Source organism: Parasteatoda tepidariorum, chromosome 9 (genome assembly GCF_043381705.1).
Source record: "Parasteatoda tepidariorum isolate YZ-2023 chromosome 9, CAS_Ptep_4.0, whole genome shotgun sequence".
NCBI classification, from domain to species: Eukaryota; Metazoa; Arthropoda; class Arachnida; order Araneae; family Theridiidae; genus Parasteatoda; species Parasteatoda tepidariorum.
Genome location: NC_092212.1, coordinates 90,192,144 through 90,212,140, shown reverse-complemented (window position 1 = coordinate 90,212,140; position 19,997 = coordinate 90,192,144). Strand labels below are relative to the sequence as shown.

The 19,997-nt window shown below is 28.6% G+C and overlaps 2 protein-coding genes across 2 annotated transcripts in view; one reads left to right on the top strand and one right to left on the bottom strand.

Moving 5' to 3' along the window:
* The window catches only part of LOC107439990 (uncharacterized), a 235,103-nt gene that overhangs the window by 64,600 nt on the left and 150,506 nt on the right, over positions 1-19,997 (bottom strand). The gene's annotated exons all lie outside the window — the stretch shown is intronic.
* LOC107448080 (uncharacterized) lies at positions 17,284-18,734 on the top strand. The gene is made up of 2 exons (XM_043055629.1): positions 17,284-17,752; positions 17,869-18,734. The coding sequence occupies exons 1-2, from the start codon at positions 17,284-17,286 to the stop codon at positions 18,732-18,734; spliced, it is 1,335 nt and encodes a 444-aa protein (XP_042911563.1).

Here is a 19,997-nt window from a genome sequence, read left to right as displayed (position 1 = left end):
AGTCTAATTTTTAAAATGGAATTTACCTCCCCCCCCAATTTCATGGAGTTCCGAATATCTGAATTTGTAACAAAATCCCCACTCACAGTCATATTTTATTAAAATATAAAATGCTTTTATCATGTTCTTTAAAAATTATAGTGTTCTTTCAAAAAATGTTAGAAAAAGCATCATTTCTGGAGTAAAGTATCTTTTAAACTTCTGTGATTTCAGAATTATTATTATTTATTTTTATTTTATCGATTTAAAATTCTAGCTGAAGCAAGCAGAAAAATCAGGAATATTTCTTTTCTTTCTGATGAACAAGAAAAGCATCTTTAGAATGTAGTTCTGCTGACCAAAAGAAGAAAAAAAATTATTTGCTCAGCTATTATTTTTTCCGCTATTTTATTGCTTCAACTCTTTCTTCACTCTGTTTTTTAAATTTAAAATCAATAAATATGAAGGTGCAGAGTATAACAGTTTTGGTTATACCTATCATTTCAAATATTGTAATTATAATGCTTTTTAAATTTATTATTCTGTTTTTGTCAGAGAAAATAATAACTTCGTTAAATCATGAAAAGTTCTTGGATTTTTAGTCGTGAAGAGTCATGAATTTGAAAATTTAAAATGTAGCAGATACCATGTATATATATATATATATATATATATATGCATTTTTTGGTGACTTAGTTGAAAAATTGTTCTTTCATTTTATTGATTCTTCAGTTCATCCTTTATTTTTTGGTTCTTGCAGAATTGTGTCATATTTTATTAGGGTGATAATTTATTTATTTTATAGCTAAGAATTAAGTATTAAGATATTATAATTTATTTATTTATAAATCTATTTATACATTACTGATTTTTATTTATTTATCTTTTTACTTTACTTATTTTATTTATATATTACACTATTGACTGAGAAAGCTTAATCGGAAACCAAAATTATAATTGTGATGATACAACATTAAAATCAATATTTAAGGGGGCATGACCTCCTATTGGTGCAGGTTTACCCTATTTTTTATCCTCTTCTGAACTATAGAAAAATGTAGGTGTCTTCCTATTTTTATCAAAAAAATCTCTAAAAATGGAATATTTATTAAAAAGTCAATTGAAAGAAAACTTTTTCTACCTATGAATGAACAACTTACTAAATATGTTTCTATTGCCTGAATAGATGTTATCGATATTTAATATTAGAATTTTTATTTTAAAATAGTAATCTTTTAGTTGTGTAACTTGTTAGTTTGAAAATCTTTCAAATTTTTTATTTTGAAATGTTGACAACTATACCTTACCACTTAACTTCTTTGTGGATAATTAGAACTCAGATTCCACTTCATTAATATTTAGAATTGTAATTTTGTATTGTATTTAATTGGACTAAAATTTAATTAAGTTTCAACTTTTGCCATAGGTTAAATTTAAAGATTTTTTTATTTATTGTTGTTGCTGATATTAGTTTATTCATTTATTTTGCAATTTTTAATTTTATATTTACTCTTATAGATAACAAATCGAAACAACAGAAATTTGAAACTCTTAGTGGTATATTGAAAGCTAAACGCCTAAATGACAACAAGATACAAATTGATTTGCCTGCCTATAATTTTACATCAGTAAGTTACTCTTTCTAAACTTATGAGTTTACTGAGTAACTTTCATTTATTTTTATATCATAGGTATCTACTTTTCCCTCTATTTTTAGAGGATCTTCTTGATTTTAAGTGATATTTTAGTGTATCATGCGTGTCTTTCTGTTTTATCATAATTGTGAAAGAATCTAAAAAATTTTTTTTAAAGGGAAGAACATATATAATAAATATTTTGTGTAAATTCAAGTTTCTAAATCTTATACAGGGTGCGTAACATTTTAAAAAAGTACTTAAAGGTGCATATTTTTAATTTATGTTTTTTAAAAGCCCTTAAAGATGCTTTTTTTTATACAGGGTCTGTTAAAAATACTTAATTTTTTATCTTTTAAAAAGAGATTTTTTCTCTGCCATGTTGATTGTCATTCTAAATTTCAAAAAATGCATGATTTTCAAAATTTTCTCTGCAATATACATCAGAAACTATTAACTTATCATGACTATGCAAAGGTTTTGAATTTTATTGATTTTATATCTATAAATAAAGAACTTTAACCAATGGAAAAAAAATTATTTTTATTAGTGCACAGATCCTAATTCTGATTTTCTTTTTTTGGAAAGGGATTGAAAATATTTTTTGAGTGCTTAAAAAGAACTGAAAAGGTGCTTATTTTTTGTTGAAAAATATTTCTACGCACCCTGTTATAGATTTTGTGCAGAAGAACAAAATATAAGTTGAACACCCAAAGCAGCTATAGCTGATTCTCTTACAGTTTTTTATTATAAAGAATCTCTTTTTATTTTGTAATATTGACAGTTATGAATTGTTGTTTTGTCTGCAAATTTATTTTACTCAAACAGACTAAATTTTTTGAAATAAAAACTATGTTTCAGACACTGAAATAATGTTGATTTAAATGCTAAGTTTTACTGGCATTTTCCATAAGACTTATAAAATCTTTGTCTTAAAGGAAAAGTTCAAATTATTTATCTAAAAATGAAGTCTTTTTCTTAAGGTTAAATATTTGAAAAAATGGGACAAGTAANAAAAATCGGAAATTGTGTTTTTTACACTATGTTAAGTTGTAAGAATCAATCCTTAGAGCCAGGCATGTGATTCTTCTGCTAATTCATGAAATTCTGTGAATTAATAATTTATATTCTCACAAAGAAATTTTTAGTTCTTCTAATCTAAACTTTACATTTAGTTTACGCATACCTGCCAACCCTCCTGTATTTTACGGCTATTCCTGTTTAATTAATTGTCCTGTTAAATTAAAAAACAAAATTTTGGCTATAAAATTTGCTCTAAGGGCGAAAATACTTTTCTTATTCCTCAACAGATGGTGCTATTGCCATTACTGCAGTATGTTGAGTGTTTATAGTTTAAGTAATTATAAGTAATGGTTTTAAAAAAAATCTTTAGATTAAGATTTATATGCAAATTTTTTACCTCCACTAAGTGTAAATGCTTATATTATTTCCAATTTTGAATTTCTCTTTACGACTTGCATGATGTATCAAAACTTTACTCATAGACTAAAAAATGTCACTAGTAAAATCTCTGTTAATTTATTTTTCTAATTTTGACAGGTATGTTTTAAATAAAGACGAGACACTTATTCTGTCTTTACCAGCACCCTTTTTTCAGGTTATCCGCGCACCTGGAAAGTCATGAAAAATCATGGAAAGTCATGAATTTCAGTATTAAACAAAATTTGTCATGATTTTAACTATTTTTTTAAAAAAAATCATGGAAAGTCATGGATTTAAATTGCCGAAAAATCTAATTTTTAAAATGGAATCCCCCCCCCCAATTTTATGGGGCTTCGAATATCTGAATTCCTAACAAAATCATCACTCACAGTCACATTTTATTATAATATAAAATGAATTTATCGTGTTCTTTAAAAATTTTGGTGTTCTTTCAATTTATTAAAGAAGATACATAATTTCTAGAGCGAATTAACTTTTAAACTTCTGTGATTTAAGAATTTTTATTTTTAATTATTTTATTAATTTAAAATTCTAGCTGAAGTAAACCAGTCATTGGCAATCTTTTTTGTTCCGAAATGAAAACAAAAAAATCAGGAGTATTTCTTTCCTTTCCATTGAACAAGAAAAGTATCTTTTGAATAAAATTCTGCAGAAAAAAAAAGGAAAAAAATTTATTTGCTTTTGCATTTTTTCCAGCTATTTTATTGTTTCTATTGTTCTCTTTCTTTACTCTATTTTTTAAATTTAAGATCTATAAATATGAAGATGCATAGCAGATCAGTTATGGTTATACTTATCATTTCAATGAATGTTATTATAATGCTTTTTTAAATTTATTGTTGTGTTTTTGTCGGAGAAAATAGCAACTTCGTTAAGTCATGAAAAGTTCTTGGAATTAGTCATGAAAATTATGAAAAGTCATGAATTTGAAAATCTAAAATGTAGCAGATGTCTTTTGTTCTTCTTTCCTCTTTTGTTCTCATTCACACCTGATAATGACTTTTTAACTCAGAATTGTTCGAGAAAAACGCCACTCTGGATTAACTTCAACAACACATGAGTGAAACAAAAAAATTCCTTTATAACTTAGTCTCAAATTAAAGCATAAAATTCATAAAGATATTCTAAAAAGTAATTCCTAAATACCAAACATTTAAAACTTTTTTTTCTCGTTATTTTTGAAACTTGTATTTTTTATGAGTGGTAATTTTGCTGCGAATTCCGGTTTGTGACAGAAGAATTATTTATTCAGTGGGATTTATTTGCCTACAATCAGATTAAACAAATTTTTAGTATGATCACGCAACATGGAAATTTCCAATTGACATTCAATGTGTCATAAGGAATCTGTGTTTCAATCTTTTTTTTTCTTTTGCAATTAATGAAATTGATTTTCTCATAGTTTTTAAATTTCTGATATTATTACTACATAATTAATTTGAAACGTGAATTTGAGTAATCACTTTTTGATGCGCTTGATTTGTGTGAATACCATCATAAGTATTGTTATACTATAACAATCATGTGGTATTTCAACTATTAATGCTTCAAAGTTTCTCAATGTTTTTTTTAAATCCCTTTATTGTTGTTATGCATTGTTACAATATGCATAATTCTATTGGTGCATTTATTAGCCACTTTTTAGCATGACAAAACAATTGTTTTTGTAATGACTTTTTCATAGTTATTGCTACTGATATTCATGTGTTTTTTTTAAAATTCATATTATTAATTTTGTGAACAATATTATTTAGAAACGAGGAATTTGATTCACTCATTTGATTTTCACATGCTTTTATTAAAATTACGGCATTATTGTGATATGAGAAATTGAAATCACACATTTAAGTATTTTCTATCGATAATTATATAATTTTTCACCCAATTATTCGACAGTTATCACTACTTGTCATTGTATATTTTTTAAAATTTTGATATTTTTAATACGTTATTAAACACATTAAAAGTATCGAGAAAACTTCTGAATCTCGAAACATAAATTGAATTAACTCCTTTTTGTCGTTTCCGATTCATTGTAAATACACTTGGGTTAATTGTTGCTCCTTTTTCAGTTATTCTTATATAATTTATTTAAAAAAAGAGTTAATTTTAGTTTTAAAATGGAACATAAAATTGCACATTATTATGTCAACATGTATGTATTTCAAAATATTTTCTTGAAATGGCTTTGACATTTTTTAATGTCATAAATTTTTATTATTGTTTATTTTAGGTGAAAGGGAAGTTTGATAAATTAGTTAAGGTAATTCAAACATTTATTTAATTTGCTCTTAGTTGTCTAAGAATTGTATTGTATTATATTAATTTTATTTTATTTACAGGTATCTACTTTTTCCTCTATTTTTAGAGGATCTTTTTGATTTTAAGCGATATTTTAGTGTATCATGCGTGTCTTTCTGTTTTATCATAATTGTGAAAGAATCTAAAAAATTTTTTTTAAAGGGAAGAACATATATAATAAATATTTTGTGTATATATGTTTTTTAAAAGCCCTTAAAGATGCTTTTTTTTTAATTTAGGGTTTGTTAAGGATGCTTAATTTTTTATCGTTTAAAAAGAGATTTTTTCTCTGCCATGTTGATTGTCATTCTAAATTTCAAAAAATGCATGATTTTCACAATTTTCTTTGCATTATATATCAGAAACTATTAACTTATCATGATTATGCAAAGTTTTTGAATTTTATTGATTTTATATCGATACATATTAATATTATTTCATTTTCTGTTCATTACCAGTTGAAGATGTTGTTTTATCGGAATCTAAAAAACTATTGATTAGACTGTGTAATGAAGTTCATAGGTATTGTTTTAATACCACTCCATTATGCTATTAATTATATTTATTTCAAGGTATTGCCTTTATTACTGTTACTTTATGCATTGGTTTTGTAAACAGTTTATGTTACTTGTTTTACATTTCATGAGGCATGTGATTTAAGTCGTTAAGTTGTTGGCTTCCGCGAATCAATAATTTATATTCTGACAGAAATTCATCGAAATTCTGCTAATCTAAAATTTAAATTTTGTTACTTAAAATCTCGTTAACGAGGCATTTATTCCGCTCGCACCTGCACTTTCTTTTTTTTCTTCCTAAGTTCTCATTAACGTGCAATAATGACTTTTTTTTAAACAGGTTTGTTAGAAAAAATGTAAACCAAGAAAAAAATTCAGTAATAAGAATGATGGATATGTTTATCAATTATATGTAGAATTATTGATTTAAAAGATTATTTACAAGAAAATTTCTATTTTTCTTGCTCATTTTCTTTAAATTTATATTCTAATGAGTTGCAATTTTGTTGCAAATTCCGATTTTTAACTGAAGAACTGTTTAATCAATGTGATATATTTGCTCCAATTTTTATGTCGCTACAATTAGATTGAATTAATTTTTATTAAGATATTATTATAAACAGAATACAAGGAAATCAATACGAAAATTTCGAATTGAGCCTATTTGTCGTCACTTTACAAAGAGGATTTAAATCTGTTTTATAGTAGTCTGATATCTCTGTGTTTTTTTTTAAATCCTAATATTCTCATAAAATATTATTTAAAATAACTACTAATTCGAATCACAGATTTATGTAAAAGCCTTTTGAGACGCGTGATTTTTACTAAATTCCTACAGCATTTAAATCTTTTTTTTTGTTGCAGTTATTGCTGCTGATTTTTACATGATTTTTCAAAAACCTAATATTATGATACTATCTTAGGATACTTATTTATGATAGTTTTATCATCAATCTCAGTTTTTGCCTTAAATCTCATGGTTTTTAAAATCCTTTTTTCTCCTCTTGCTATGAGGACTCATAAAAATGTGAAAAAGGAGTACAGGGTAACAAAAAAGTATAGGGATCACTTTTGTGGTTATTTACCACTAAAGTTTTAAAACCTTTTTACACGTATAGCATACTGATCTAAAGCTCTGCTATTAGACTTTCAATTGCAATACTATTTCATAAAATCACAAAAATACCTTTGAAGAAATTTGACAAAAAACTAATTGGTCAAGTACAAGTATTTTTAGAACTTCGATGGAGCCACAGGATTATACAAACCCATTTTAAAAAGAAAGGTATTGTGATTTCACTCAGTCATATCAGTCGCATCCAGAATTCAAAACTCGGATCGATGCAAAATAATGCAAAACCAAAAAGAAGTGGACGGCCAAGCAAATTGAAGAAATCAGATTTGCAGAAGCTTGATAAGATGACATCAAAACCGGACCCACCAACACAGGCAAGCAAGGCTAAAGCTCTTAATGTGAGTCAGCAAGTTGTAAGCTATCAACTAAAAAAAAGTTGAAGAGAAAATGACATAAAAAACCTAAATGTCATCATTTAAGTGAGAGATCGGTGCAGATTAGGAGACAACGTTCATGGCCCCTCTACAAGCTTCTCCGTAAGGACAGATGGCGAAAGTTCATTATAACTGATGAAGCTAGGATTTATCTATATGATACCAATGCTAAATCTAAAGTTTAATATCTTAGCCGTGGACAGAATAGGCGAGAGTTGACACCATCAACCCCGGAGCCTCATCCCAAAGGCGTAATGGTTTGGATGGGCATATCCGCCCATTGTGTGACCAAACCTCGGTTTGTGAAACCTGGCGGCAAAATAAATTCTGAGGATTACATACAGAAGATATTAAAGTCCTTTCTTAAGGATTATTACTGCATATTATACCCTAATGGTGATACTGTGTTCCATCAGGACTCTGCCCCATCGCATGCATCTAAGGTCACCCAGAAATTCCAAACAGATCAGCAAGGGCAATTCCTGAGACCAGAACAATGGATTCCAATACTGCACGATGCTACTATTTCCTATGGGGACATCTCAAAAACAAACTGAATGAGCGAAGAATTTCTGCATTGAGAGGCCTTTAAAAAACTATTAGAGAAGAGGTAAAGAAAATCCCACAGGAAATCATTTTGCGGGCTTTAAAATCATGGCCTAAACGTTGTAGACAAATCTATTACGCCGGAGATCGACACATTGGAATTTATGTAATAAATTTTGGAAATAAAAACATTCAGAAATTATCCCTATATTTTTTTGTCACCTGTAATTGTGTAATGTTTTCATTATATATAGTCTTTTCTGTGTTGGTAAGAAAAAATATATTATATAAAAAAATTGTCTATCTCTTTTCAAGTTTTGTAAATGTTACTTTTGTGTAAAAAAATTACCATCTTTTAAATATCTTCTATGTTCAGTGAACACAAAAGAAAAATATATGACCCTAAATAACTTTTGTGCTAATGATCGAATTTTCACACTCAAAGTGTCAATCTAAATGGTTTCTGGGGTGACCTCAAATACGCTAATTAGAGCTAACTATTAATTAAGTTACAAAATCAAACACAAAAAGTTACTTTCTCTGAATAAACATATATTTTTTTACTTGTTTGGATTCTTAACCTTCAAAATATAGGGAGTAGCCGCACTCTGGGAAATATGGTCTTCTTAGTTTGGTCCAGACAACAATACAACATTCGGACCCCTTAATGTTAATTTCACTTTTTGCGGTTTTAATTATATTTTTAAAAATAAAGCAATTTTTAAAAAATCATGCCCACTCACAAAACCTGTTTACCCAAACATAATTTCAAATAAATCCCTCAATGTATGAATTATGACTGATTTATGATGGCCCAACATAAGAATAGCACCTTGCGCTGATGGTTTGCTTATGTTGAACCATCACGAATTTCCATCATAGTATCTTAGAAATGAAATGTTGGAACGATCATAAACAATGACCATCCCAATGTAGAAATATAGACTGATTTATGATGGCTCAACATAAGAATAGCACCTTGCGCTGATGGTTTGTTTATGTTGAACCATCACGAATTTCCATCATAGTATCTTAGAAATGAAATGTTGGAACGATCATAAGCAATGACCATCCCAATGTAGAAATATAGACTGATTTACGATGGCCCAACATAAAAAAAAACCTAATTGTTCTGATGGTATATTCCTGAGAACCAACAAGAATTCCCTTTAAACCATCATGGAAGTGTATAGTAAGAACCATCACGGATCATCATGGATTGTTGGTCCGTGCGATTCAAACTTCTCTTGATGGTTGATGATCACAGTATTAAAGTAGCATTTTCCATCATGGAATTTTGGATTCGTATTTCAAAAACCATGAACACATAATGGAAGAAAGTTGGATGATGTTGGACCATCATGAAATGCACTGAAACCAACATAAACCATCAATTTCTTTTTGATGAATGCATCAAGAATTTTGACTTGGGATGGCTTCAAAATTAAAACGCCCAACATGCACATAAAAGTTTCATTTATTTCCCACCTTTGAGTGGCTGATAGAGCTTGTGAACATTTCATTAGAAATACAACGTGACTCATTTCAAATTTACGAAAATCACCAGGATGTTGAATAGAGCGGATAAATGAGAATCGAAGGTGAAAAAAAAATGGCTAAGACGTGAAGATTATGTCACAAAGTGTCAAAATGTGCTCATTTTAATAAAATTCATGAGAAGAAAAGTTTCAATGTGAGATCACATTACATGTAATTACCATCATTTTTTATGTGTTTTTACTTGAAAAGTCTAACATGCAAATGAGAGACTTCTTGTGATCATGGCAAGAAAAATGTAGAGATATATTTGAAACAAAAGTGAAATTCTTTTTTATCTTTTCAAAAAAAAAAAATAGAGATCAAATTATGAAAGTAAAAATTTTGATATCAATATTTTTAAAAAGTAGTTCGATTTAAATAATTTTCATAGAGTCTTCTAATGTTCTGAAAATTGAGAAAAACATCGTGAAAATAATTGTTTCGATATTCTCTGTAAGTGTTTATGATTCTGTTTACAATTTCTCTCACCACTGAATTTAATTTTTCAGGCAAGAGTTTGAATCATTCAAAAATAATACGAAAGGAATTATTATCTGCACCTTCTGAGGTAGTTGAGGCCTGATAGTGACTTTGAAGGCAAGTGACAAATTGGATTGCAAAAATGAAGCTGGAAATCAGTATGATTTTATATCCCGTTACTTTGCACCCTGGTTGGGGGTAGCTGAGGACCCAGTTACTGGTATTTACCTTATCTTAATTATTTTGATGTTAAATTTACAATTATGCAAAATGAAATAAGAAGTTAAGATTTTGAAATTTTTTCTTTTTTGATGGTATACAGGGTGTCTCAGTTAAGCGTTTCAGAACTTCTAAGAGGGGTAGGGGGCATCCTGACGACTCGAAATCATATAGCAATGTGGGGTCGGAAATGCTTTCCTGAAGCGGTGACGTACACAGNTATTAGTAACCTAGTATTTCTTTTATTACTGTATAATGCAATCCTAATAACGACTAATTCATTGTGCAATTTATATAAATGTTTGTTATAAATAGGAGAAATTATATTTTTATTTATTTAAAAGCGGCGGGTTAGTTTCAACGGAGGACGGGTGCATTGTTGGACAAGCCGTCCTCGGGGACGGGTAAAATTTCTGAGTTTTTTCGAGCCCTGAACCCAATCCAGTAGACAAGTCCTGGATCAAATATTGGGAGAATTCGCCTTTGTGGAGGACTTTTTGATGGAACTAACCCGCATTTGCGTTGCATGGAGAGGAAAACTACAAAAACCTCTCAAGCCTGATGGCAAAGGGACTCCAACCCATGATCTGTCTACAACTGAGGATATTTTTTTCATCAGCATTTTGGTCGGTGCAAGAAGGATGAAGAATTTGTACGGACCAGTCATTGCTGCGATTCGAACATCGTTCACCTCATTGGAAAGCAAATACTTTATCATCAAGCTTGCTATCATGGATTGCTAAAAATTTATTGAGATATATCTTTTTGTAAAATATGAAATCATACTTCTTTTCAGCATCTTTGATATGTTTTATTATTAAAGAATTTACAACATCATGTAAATGTGCCAGAAAAATAATATTATTTCAGAAGCAAATAACAATTAGTTTTCTTTTAAAAAAGATGCATGATTTTTGTTTTGTAAAAAACCTTTTTTTTAACCCTAAAGTTTATCTTCTCTTCGAATAATAATCATTTTTACTTTTATTTACTTTATAATTGAAAAATCTGTTGTTCTAGAGTTGGCTGATAGATACTTTATTGTAATCATGGTTAGAAATTGAAAAAATTTAGTCACTGGTAAACAAGTAACTGAAATATATTATAATTCATACACATTTTCAATATTCTTTTTGATGGTCTCTATTTGAATATTTATTTTAAGTTAATAGTGTAAATGTTAAATAAAATATTATAAATACAGAGAATATAAAAGCATAGAATATGGATAATAGATTATGGACAAGGATAATTATATAATATGGAATCATCAAATGGAACTTTATTTCCAATATTGAAGAAATATGTTATTTTGGGACCAAAAATTATATAATCAAAACAGTTTACCATTCGTTAACATCAATTACTGGTCAAAGAATCCATGGATTATTTATTTTAATATGGTCTGATTCAAATTTTAACGGTCTCAGACCATCATTAGTTTTGAGCCCTGGTTGTGATTTTTTTCAATTAAGATGTGTTTCTCTTAATCTTAAATTGTTGACAATAACTTTGAATTTTAAGGATTTGTACCTTTTTATCTTATATAATTGTAAACTATGTTTCTTATATGTTAATTAGTTAATTAACAGTTTAGATTAATTTAAATTCTATGGTGATAATTTTTTTTTGTTAAAAATAAATAAAAATTTTAATAAAATTTTCATGTTCTAGTCAAATGTTTTGGCCTTTTATTAAAATTAAATTACTTTTCAGGTTCTGCTCATTCAGTGCTTGCTCCATATTGATCTAAAACTCTACAACAGAATTCGTTTTATGGTATGTAAAATCTATATGGGTAGAATTTTTTGTTCTTTAGTCTAATTATTGGGGTGCACAACCTACGGCCCGCTGACTGTTTATGTGCGGCCCGCGGGAGCTTCTGAGCGCAATTTTTTTTTATTTATTTGGTTTTTGTTTCAGCAATATGAATTTTCTTTCATTAAAATATATAATTCAAATTTATATTACTCTATACTTTTTGATCCTTCATTCTTTAAGCTTCTTTTTGGTTAGAATTTACATCCCCCCCCATAACAATATGTATGCATATATTTTTGGTTAATTAATTATTATGAAAAATAGGAAAAGTTTTTTTAAGAAAAGTATTATTTTTTAAGTTTTAAATAAATTCAAATAGTTAAAAGTATTTGATGAGCGAAATACTTAATAGAGCTAAATACTGCAAAAAGCTAAGTTATTTTTATCTCTTTCTTTTTTTATTTAACTGAATAATAATTAACGAAAAATTTCCTTTATTTGTCTGAAATATTTAGGGGTGCTTTGAAAGATATCTAATTTTTTGTAGGGCACATATACCCAATGTGTGTACTCTGCCAATGACACCCATGAATTCTAGTTTTATTTGAAACTTCTGAAAATGAAATAAATATCAAAATTTGCCAAGCAACGAACGAAATCTTTCCACGGTGGGCATTATTATCATTCCCGGTGTTCGTAACTAAATGTAGAATTCGTTTTATAATTAATATTTATTCTACTGAAAAAGTAATCAAGATAAATTATAATACTGCCGTGCTACAGAAAAATCAATGTAAGCTGCAAAAAATTCAAAATTGAGATATTTATAGAGGTGATTTTCTTATTTTTTATTTCTACATATATAAAAATAATCTGCACATCTCAATAATAATTTTTTTTTTAGTTTTCTGAGATTATATTTTAGCATTGGTAGTACTTGTTTCAAAACTACAGCTGTCCCGTAAATCAGATAAGTCATGATTTTGATAAAGATACGGAAAAGTCCTGAATTTTTAAGCAAAGTCACAACATTATACTTAGCTGTCAACAGTACTGGATTTACCAGCAAGCTACGGAATTTCATTAGTCTCTCCTGGTCTGGTTAAATAAAAATTCTCCTGGTTTTTGTACATTTTAGACGATTCCCTAAAATTTATTACTTTTTCTAAAAAAATTAAATCTTTAAATAGTATTTTTGCACAATTTATTGCTTGCTCGAATATTTAAATAAATATTACTAATACATAATGTAGTCCCGCAGTGGACTGATCGTTAAGACACGGCTCCCAGCAGAACACCGAAGTCAAGCATCACTGGCTACGGTCAGTGTGCGGGTGGGTGACCACTTGGATCAGTCTGCGTAGGGACCGAGGGTGTGCGGTATTGGTCCTCGTTAAACTGTGCTACCGTAAAGTGCTCGACTTTGCGCGCAGGTCGTCGGGCTACCGAAGCGGGGGTGCCATCCCCTCCGCAGAGGATCAAAATTGTGATGGCATATCTTCGGATCATCCTCCGGGATGTTTCCGAGACCGTCGCCAATAGCCCATTGTGCAGCTCTAGTGCGACGTAAATTAACAACAACAACAACAATACATAATGTAATTACATGACATATTTATATCTTTGCATGGCATATTTTTATTATGAAAAAGTCTTTTTTTTTTCTTGTATAATTTTAAACTGTTACATAATAATATAAATTTCGTTTTGAACTTACTTGAATTTTTACTGCCAAATTATCCTTCAGCGGAATATCAATTTGCATAAAAAATAACTTTATTTGAAATAATATTCAACGCAGTATTATTCCATGTGTCTACTTCAATGTATAATGCTTCAGAAAAGCATGCCACAAACCTTTCACTCAATAAAACATCGTAACATTTGGGGTTGATGATCCATCGAAAAATGTCTACTTTTTTTATATTTTAATAATCACATGAATGTAAAATACTTTCAATACATTTACACGTATTAAATAATTTCTATAAAATTTTTTAAAAAAAATTGTAAGCAAATTTTTGTGTAAAAGATGTCATAAAAATTTGTTTAGATGTCATGAATTTTTTCCCCTGGGATCTGGTACACACCTTGTAGTGTTTGCAACAAGCATTTACATTATTTTTTTAATTTGCGCATCAGAATGTTTTTGTATGGGAAACAGCCGCTTAAAATTTATATACAGTATACTCTCAATATCTCAAAGTTGAAGGGACACTTAAGAATTTTCGAGATAGCGAGTTTCCCCGATAACAAGGTTAGAACTAAATATGTTAAAGTAGAAAAATATATTCTAAGATTGTACTCTAAAAAATAGAGTCATGAAATATACGAATAATTACTATTAAATATGTATATAATGATAGTTGACTATAAGTAAAAATAGAAAATAATTGGTTTGCAATAAACTTAACTATAAATAAACTTAGAAAATAAACTTAGAAATAACTCATAACGCAATAAACTTAGAAAAATTCATTTTTTATTTCGAAAAAAATTTACAATAACAAGGTTTTAGAAGAAGCTCTTCGATGTAAGAATTCAAATTAACATTAGATGGATATATAAAATGTTCAGTTTATTTTTAGTCAGAACTCTCTTTTTAAATTAAATAAAAAGAAAATCTTTTAACTATCTTTGATGAATTAAATGTTTATTTAAAATTATGAGTAAACACGTTACATAATATCTCAAGTTCATTTAATGTCAATCATATTTGGAAAATTTTGCAGTTATTTTGTAGACTATAAAAATCCCTAAAATTCCGTATGTGTAAAATATTTAGTGCAACAATTTTCAGGAAATTTACATTATTCTTTAAAATCTATTGGATTTTTCCCTTATCCATGTTTTCAGCTATGAAAATGCTAAGAAAGAAATTTTTTTTGACGTAACAAAGTTATCAAGAAGATTCACTTAAATATTTTTTTTTCTTTCTACAGCTCGACAGTGTTCTGCTCGGGGTGGTGACCTAAATATGAAGCTTGTTGATGATCAGTGGCAATGCTGTTGTTGTGATTCAAGGGCAAATCAACTTCTAACTTCACTTGTTACATACTTTAATAACTTTGCATAAGTTGAAGAACTTAGTGGAAGAAGTGAGAATTTTGAAAATGAATGCTTAAAGTTATAGGTTTTAATAATATGCTGTGATTAGTTGTAAATAATGAATATTATTTTTCCTCTGCTAAGACATTAAATAATAGTTTTTGCTCTATTTTCCAAAGTTGATGTTCTTAAGTTCACACAAATGGCGCATAGCGTTTTTAAAAAGTGCCTAAAGGTATTTAGATAATTCAGGGTTTGTAAAAATTGCTTAATTTTCTATCTTTTAAATAGATATTTTTTCTCTTACTATGTCGATTGTCATTCTAAATTACAAAAAATGCATGATTTTTTGCAATGCAATTTTCTCTGCAATATTTATCAGAAAATAATTATTTTATCATGATTATGTACAGTTTTTGAATTTTATTGATTTTATGTTTATAAATTGAGAACTTTAAGCGGTTGAATTTTTTATTGCTGCATAGATCCTAATTATGAATATTTTTTTTGGAAAGTAATTAAAAATATTTTTTGAGTGCTTAAAAAGTACTTAAAAGGTGTTTATTTTTTGTTGAAAAATCTGGCTACGCACTCTGATAAACATACTTCCTCTAGATTCTTCATATCAGAGAAATTCCATTTTGTACTCTTAATCTTTAAGTTCATTTTATATTTTATTTATCTTACTGTTATACCTGTGATTTTATAGTAATTTTACTATTACTATAGTAAAATGATTGTAACTATAAAATTACTAATTAGTACTGTTATTAATTTTATACTATTACTCATTAATGCTGTTAGTAATTTTATATTTTATTTATCTTACTGTTATACTATTATTCAGTCTAGTTATTCTAATTGTTTTTGTTTTAAACTATTTTTTATTTAGATGAGTAAACTAGCGTTATTTCTTTATATTTTTTGTCTGATTTCGACTATCAGTAAGTTTTGTCCTAATATTACAAATTTTAGGATATAAAAAAGTTCCTAGATTTGACTTGTTTATCTACAATGTTTATCTATTCGGTTAATTTATTGTTATATTTGTTGATGGATTTGCTGTGGTCATTAATAATTCATTTTGTTTCAGTAATCCAGTCATTGCTTAAGTTTAAAATGTGTAAATTAATGTTAAGTTTTTGTGCTAAATAAGCTCGGAATGCTTTCTGTTTTTATTATTTTAGGAATATTGTAAGTACAAAAAAAAAATTTGTTTTTTAAAAACTATTTAAAAAAAATTATTTTATATACTAAGCCGTTTTATGTATTTAAAACTAAAATTATTTTGTATATTATAAAACTATCTTATATATTTAAAAAAATTGTGTTTATAAAAATGTTGTTTCCTCAAAGTGATCCGTGTTGAAAGCTGTAATTGAATGTGTTAAATAAATAGCAAATTCAATAAACATCTTATTAGACTAGTTTTTTAAAAATTATCTTTTTTTTTGTCGATTATCTAATAATCTTTATTTTTCTACCTTCATAAATAGATAAAGAATGTTAAAAAAATATTATTGCATTTTCCAAATAATATTTAAATAGTACATTGGTAGTGTGTTCACAAATAAAGGTAAAAATTTTATGACTTTAAAAAAATTTCTACATAATTAATATTAATTATTTATTTATACTTTCAGGTTCTGTTAAATATCTTGTTTTAAACCGATCCTATATAAAATGACAAAAGATTTAAAAAATATAATCTAAAATCAAGGTTATTCAACACTTAAGGTTGTTCTCTTTCGAAAGAAATTTCTCCCATCTGTTTCCCCACATGTTTTATGATGTCACATGCTTAATAGGTATTTCATTGCTGTATTTTCTATTGATTGGAACTCCTTTAAAGCTGTTATAAATTATTTAAATTCAATATCATATTATGGTTCTTTTGTTATGATAAGTATGAATAGTATCTGAGTAGACCTTTTAGTTAAAATAACAATTAGTATAATTTAAATTACACATTCATGAAAATCACATTCATGAAATTCATATTCATAAAACAGTGAAATTAAAAAATTTGAAACGAAATCATGTAAAAAACATTAAATTACTTTGCTTAAACTTTTACTTCGTATAAATTTTAGTATAATAATTAAACATTAAGTGTTAAAATAATATTATAATTTAATAGGTTGCATAGCATTTTTTAAAATTACTTAAAGGTACGTATTTTAAAAGCCCTTATAAGTGCTTTTTTCGAAGTGAAATTGTTACGAAGTCTAAAGAAGAGAATCCACGGCTGATCTTAAGGGAGACGACTTGGAAAACGCCTTTTGGAAATGAAATTTGGGACATGGAACATTTTATCTTTATATCGAACTGAAGCATTGCAAATGCTTTTGCAACAATTGGATGAATGCAAGATTGATCTAACTGCAATTCAAGAGATAAGATGGGCTGGAAAGGAAGTGATTAATAAGAGAAACCACACGGTCTTTTTTAGCTGTCACCCTGATCATCACAAGGAAGGAACAGGGTTCATTGTTAGTAAACGTATTAAGAATCTGGTTATGAACTTCATTGCTGTTTCTCCTAGACTCTGTGTGATTAGGATCAGAGGACAGTTTTTCCACTATAGTATAATTTGTGCTCATGCACCCACTGAAGACAGGTCAGATGATGAAAAAGAAACCTTTTATGAAGAACTAGATAAGATTTTTAATGACTGTCCACGGCATGATAGAAAACTAATTATTGGAGATCTTAATGCTAAGGTGGGAAAGGAATCTGAATTTCATTCAGTTATTGGTTGACACAGTCTGCATGATATTACGAATGATAATGGCTTAAAGTTAATTGATTTTGCCGCCTCCCATAATTTGATCATTGGGAGTACTTCTTTCCCCATAAAAATATTCACAAAGCTACTTGGAGAGCACCAGATGAATCATTTGCTAATCAGATAGATCATGTACTTATTGAAGCTAGACATTATTCTAATTTATTAGATGTTCGAACTTACAAAGGTGCCAATGTTGATTCAGATCATTTTTTGGTAATTTCAAAAGTGCGAGAAAGAATATCCGTGGTAAAAAATAAAAAAGGTGCAGTTTTGAAGGAGTTCAACTGTGATAAACTTAACGTAAAGGATATAAAAACGAAATATATCAATGATGTTGAAGCTGCTCTCACTAACATGCACTGGGAGAATGATTCTGTTGAGTCAAAATGGCTACAGTTGAAGGAAAAAATTTGTAATGCTGCTGACAACATTATTGGTAAGAAGGAAAAGAATTCAAATAAAGATTGGTTTGATGATGAGTGTGCTGCAGCATCCAATACTAAAAACATTGCTTATAAGAAAATGATTCAAAAGAATACAAGATTTAATGCTGATGAATATAGACGATTAAGGAGAGAGGAAAAGCGAATCCATAAGAGCAAGAAAAAAGCTTTTGAAGAGGAAAACCTAAGAGATATTGAGTCCCTGAAGACAATAAATGAAAGCCGAGTTTTCTACAGACGAATTAATAGAAGTCGAATGGACTTTAAACAAACATCTAACCTCTGCAAAAGTAAAGATGGTTTGATTCTGACAGACAAACAGGCTGTACTTAGCAGATGGAGTGAACATTTCCAAGAAATGTTCAGTAAACATGATCAATCCTATTGCTCTGGGAGCGTGTTTGAAAATAAGAATAATGAAGATATACCTCCACCTGAACTGGGCGAGGTTGATAGTGCTATAAAAAAGTTAAAAAGCAACTGGGCAGGACAGGATAGCAGCTGAGCTGTTAAAATGTCATGGTCCAGTATTTCTAAAACTAATTTATAATCTTATTACTGATATTTGGAATGCTGAAATTTTACCTTCTGACTGGAACACTGCCATTATTTGCCCAATATATAAAAAAGGTGATACCATGGTTTGTTCTAACTACAGAGGTATAAGTTTGCTATCTACTACCTACAAAATCTTGTCAAACATTTTATTTGAGAGACTTATACAATATATAGACCCTCAAATTGGAAACTGCCAATGTGGTTCTCGCAAGGGAAAATCTACTAAAGATCAAATATTTGCACTTAGACAAATTTTAGAGAAGACTAGGGAATTTGGTATTACCACACATCATCTCTTTATTGATTTCAAAGAAGCTTTTGACAGTATTAATAGAAATCGCTTGTATGAAGCCGTGGTTGAGTTTCAAGTACCACCTAAACTAATTAGACTTGTAGAAGCAAGCATGTCAAACACCGTATGCAGAGTCAAACTTTTGGGATCTTTATCTGAAGAAATTAAAGTAAACAATGGAGTCAGACAGGGAGACTCCTTATCCAGTCTTCTTTTTAATGTTGCTCTAGAGGAAGTTATAAGAGATGCTGAAATCAATATCAGAGGCAACATATTTCCAAAATCTATTCAAATATTGGCGTTTGCGGATGATTTAGACATCATTGCAAGAACTGTTCCGGCATTAAAAGAAGCTTTCCTTTCTTTGGAGCTTGCTGCTAGGGATAAGGGACTAATCATCCATACCCATAAGACCAAATACATGCCTGTACTTGCTAAATTAAATTCTAGTGAATCCTATCTGGAGATTGGTTCCCACAGGTTTCAGACTATTCAGAATTTTACTTACCTTGGTTCAATAGTTACTGCCGACAATAACATAGACAATGAGATTCGGAATTGTCTAATTTGTTCATATAAAGTTTTTTATGGTTTAAAACGTTTTTTCAAATCCTCTCTTTTATCAAAAAATACAAAACTTTTACTCTATAAAACATTAATTAGGCCAATACTTACCTATGGCTCTGAGACCTGGAACCTAACTCAAGCTGGTGAAAATAAAATTGCCATTTTTGAGAGAAAAGTTTTGAAGTCCATGCTTGGTGGGATAAAAGTAAATAATTCCTGGAGAAGACGATATAATACTGAACTGTATAAAATCTACAGAGAGCCAGATATTGTGAAATTCATTAAAATAAATCGAATGAACTGGGCAGCTCACATTTTCAGAAGGAATGATGACTCAAATTTAAAGAAAAT

Bases quoted from the DNA above. Each gene is read 5' to 3' on its own strand.
- LOC107448080 (XM_043055629.1), top strand. From the start codon at position 17,284: ATGAAATTTGGGACATGGAACATTTTATCTTTATATCGAACTGAAGCA. The intron at 17,753-17,868 runs GTTGACACAGTC...ATATTCACAAAG, and splicing joins TGAATTTCATTCAGTTATTG to CTACTTGGAGAGCACCAGAT.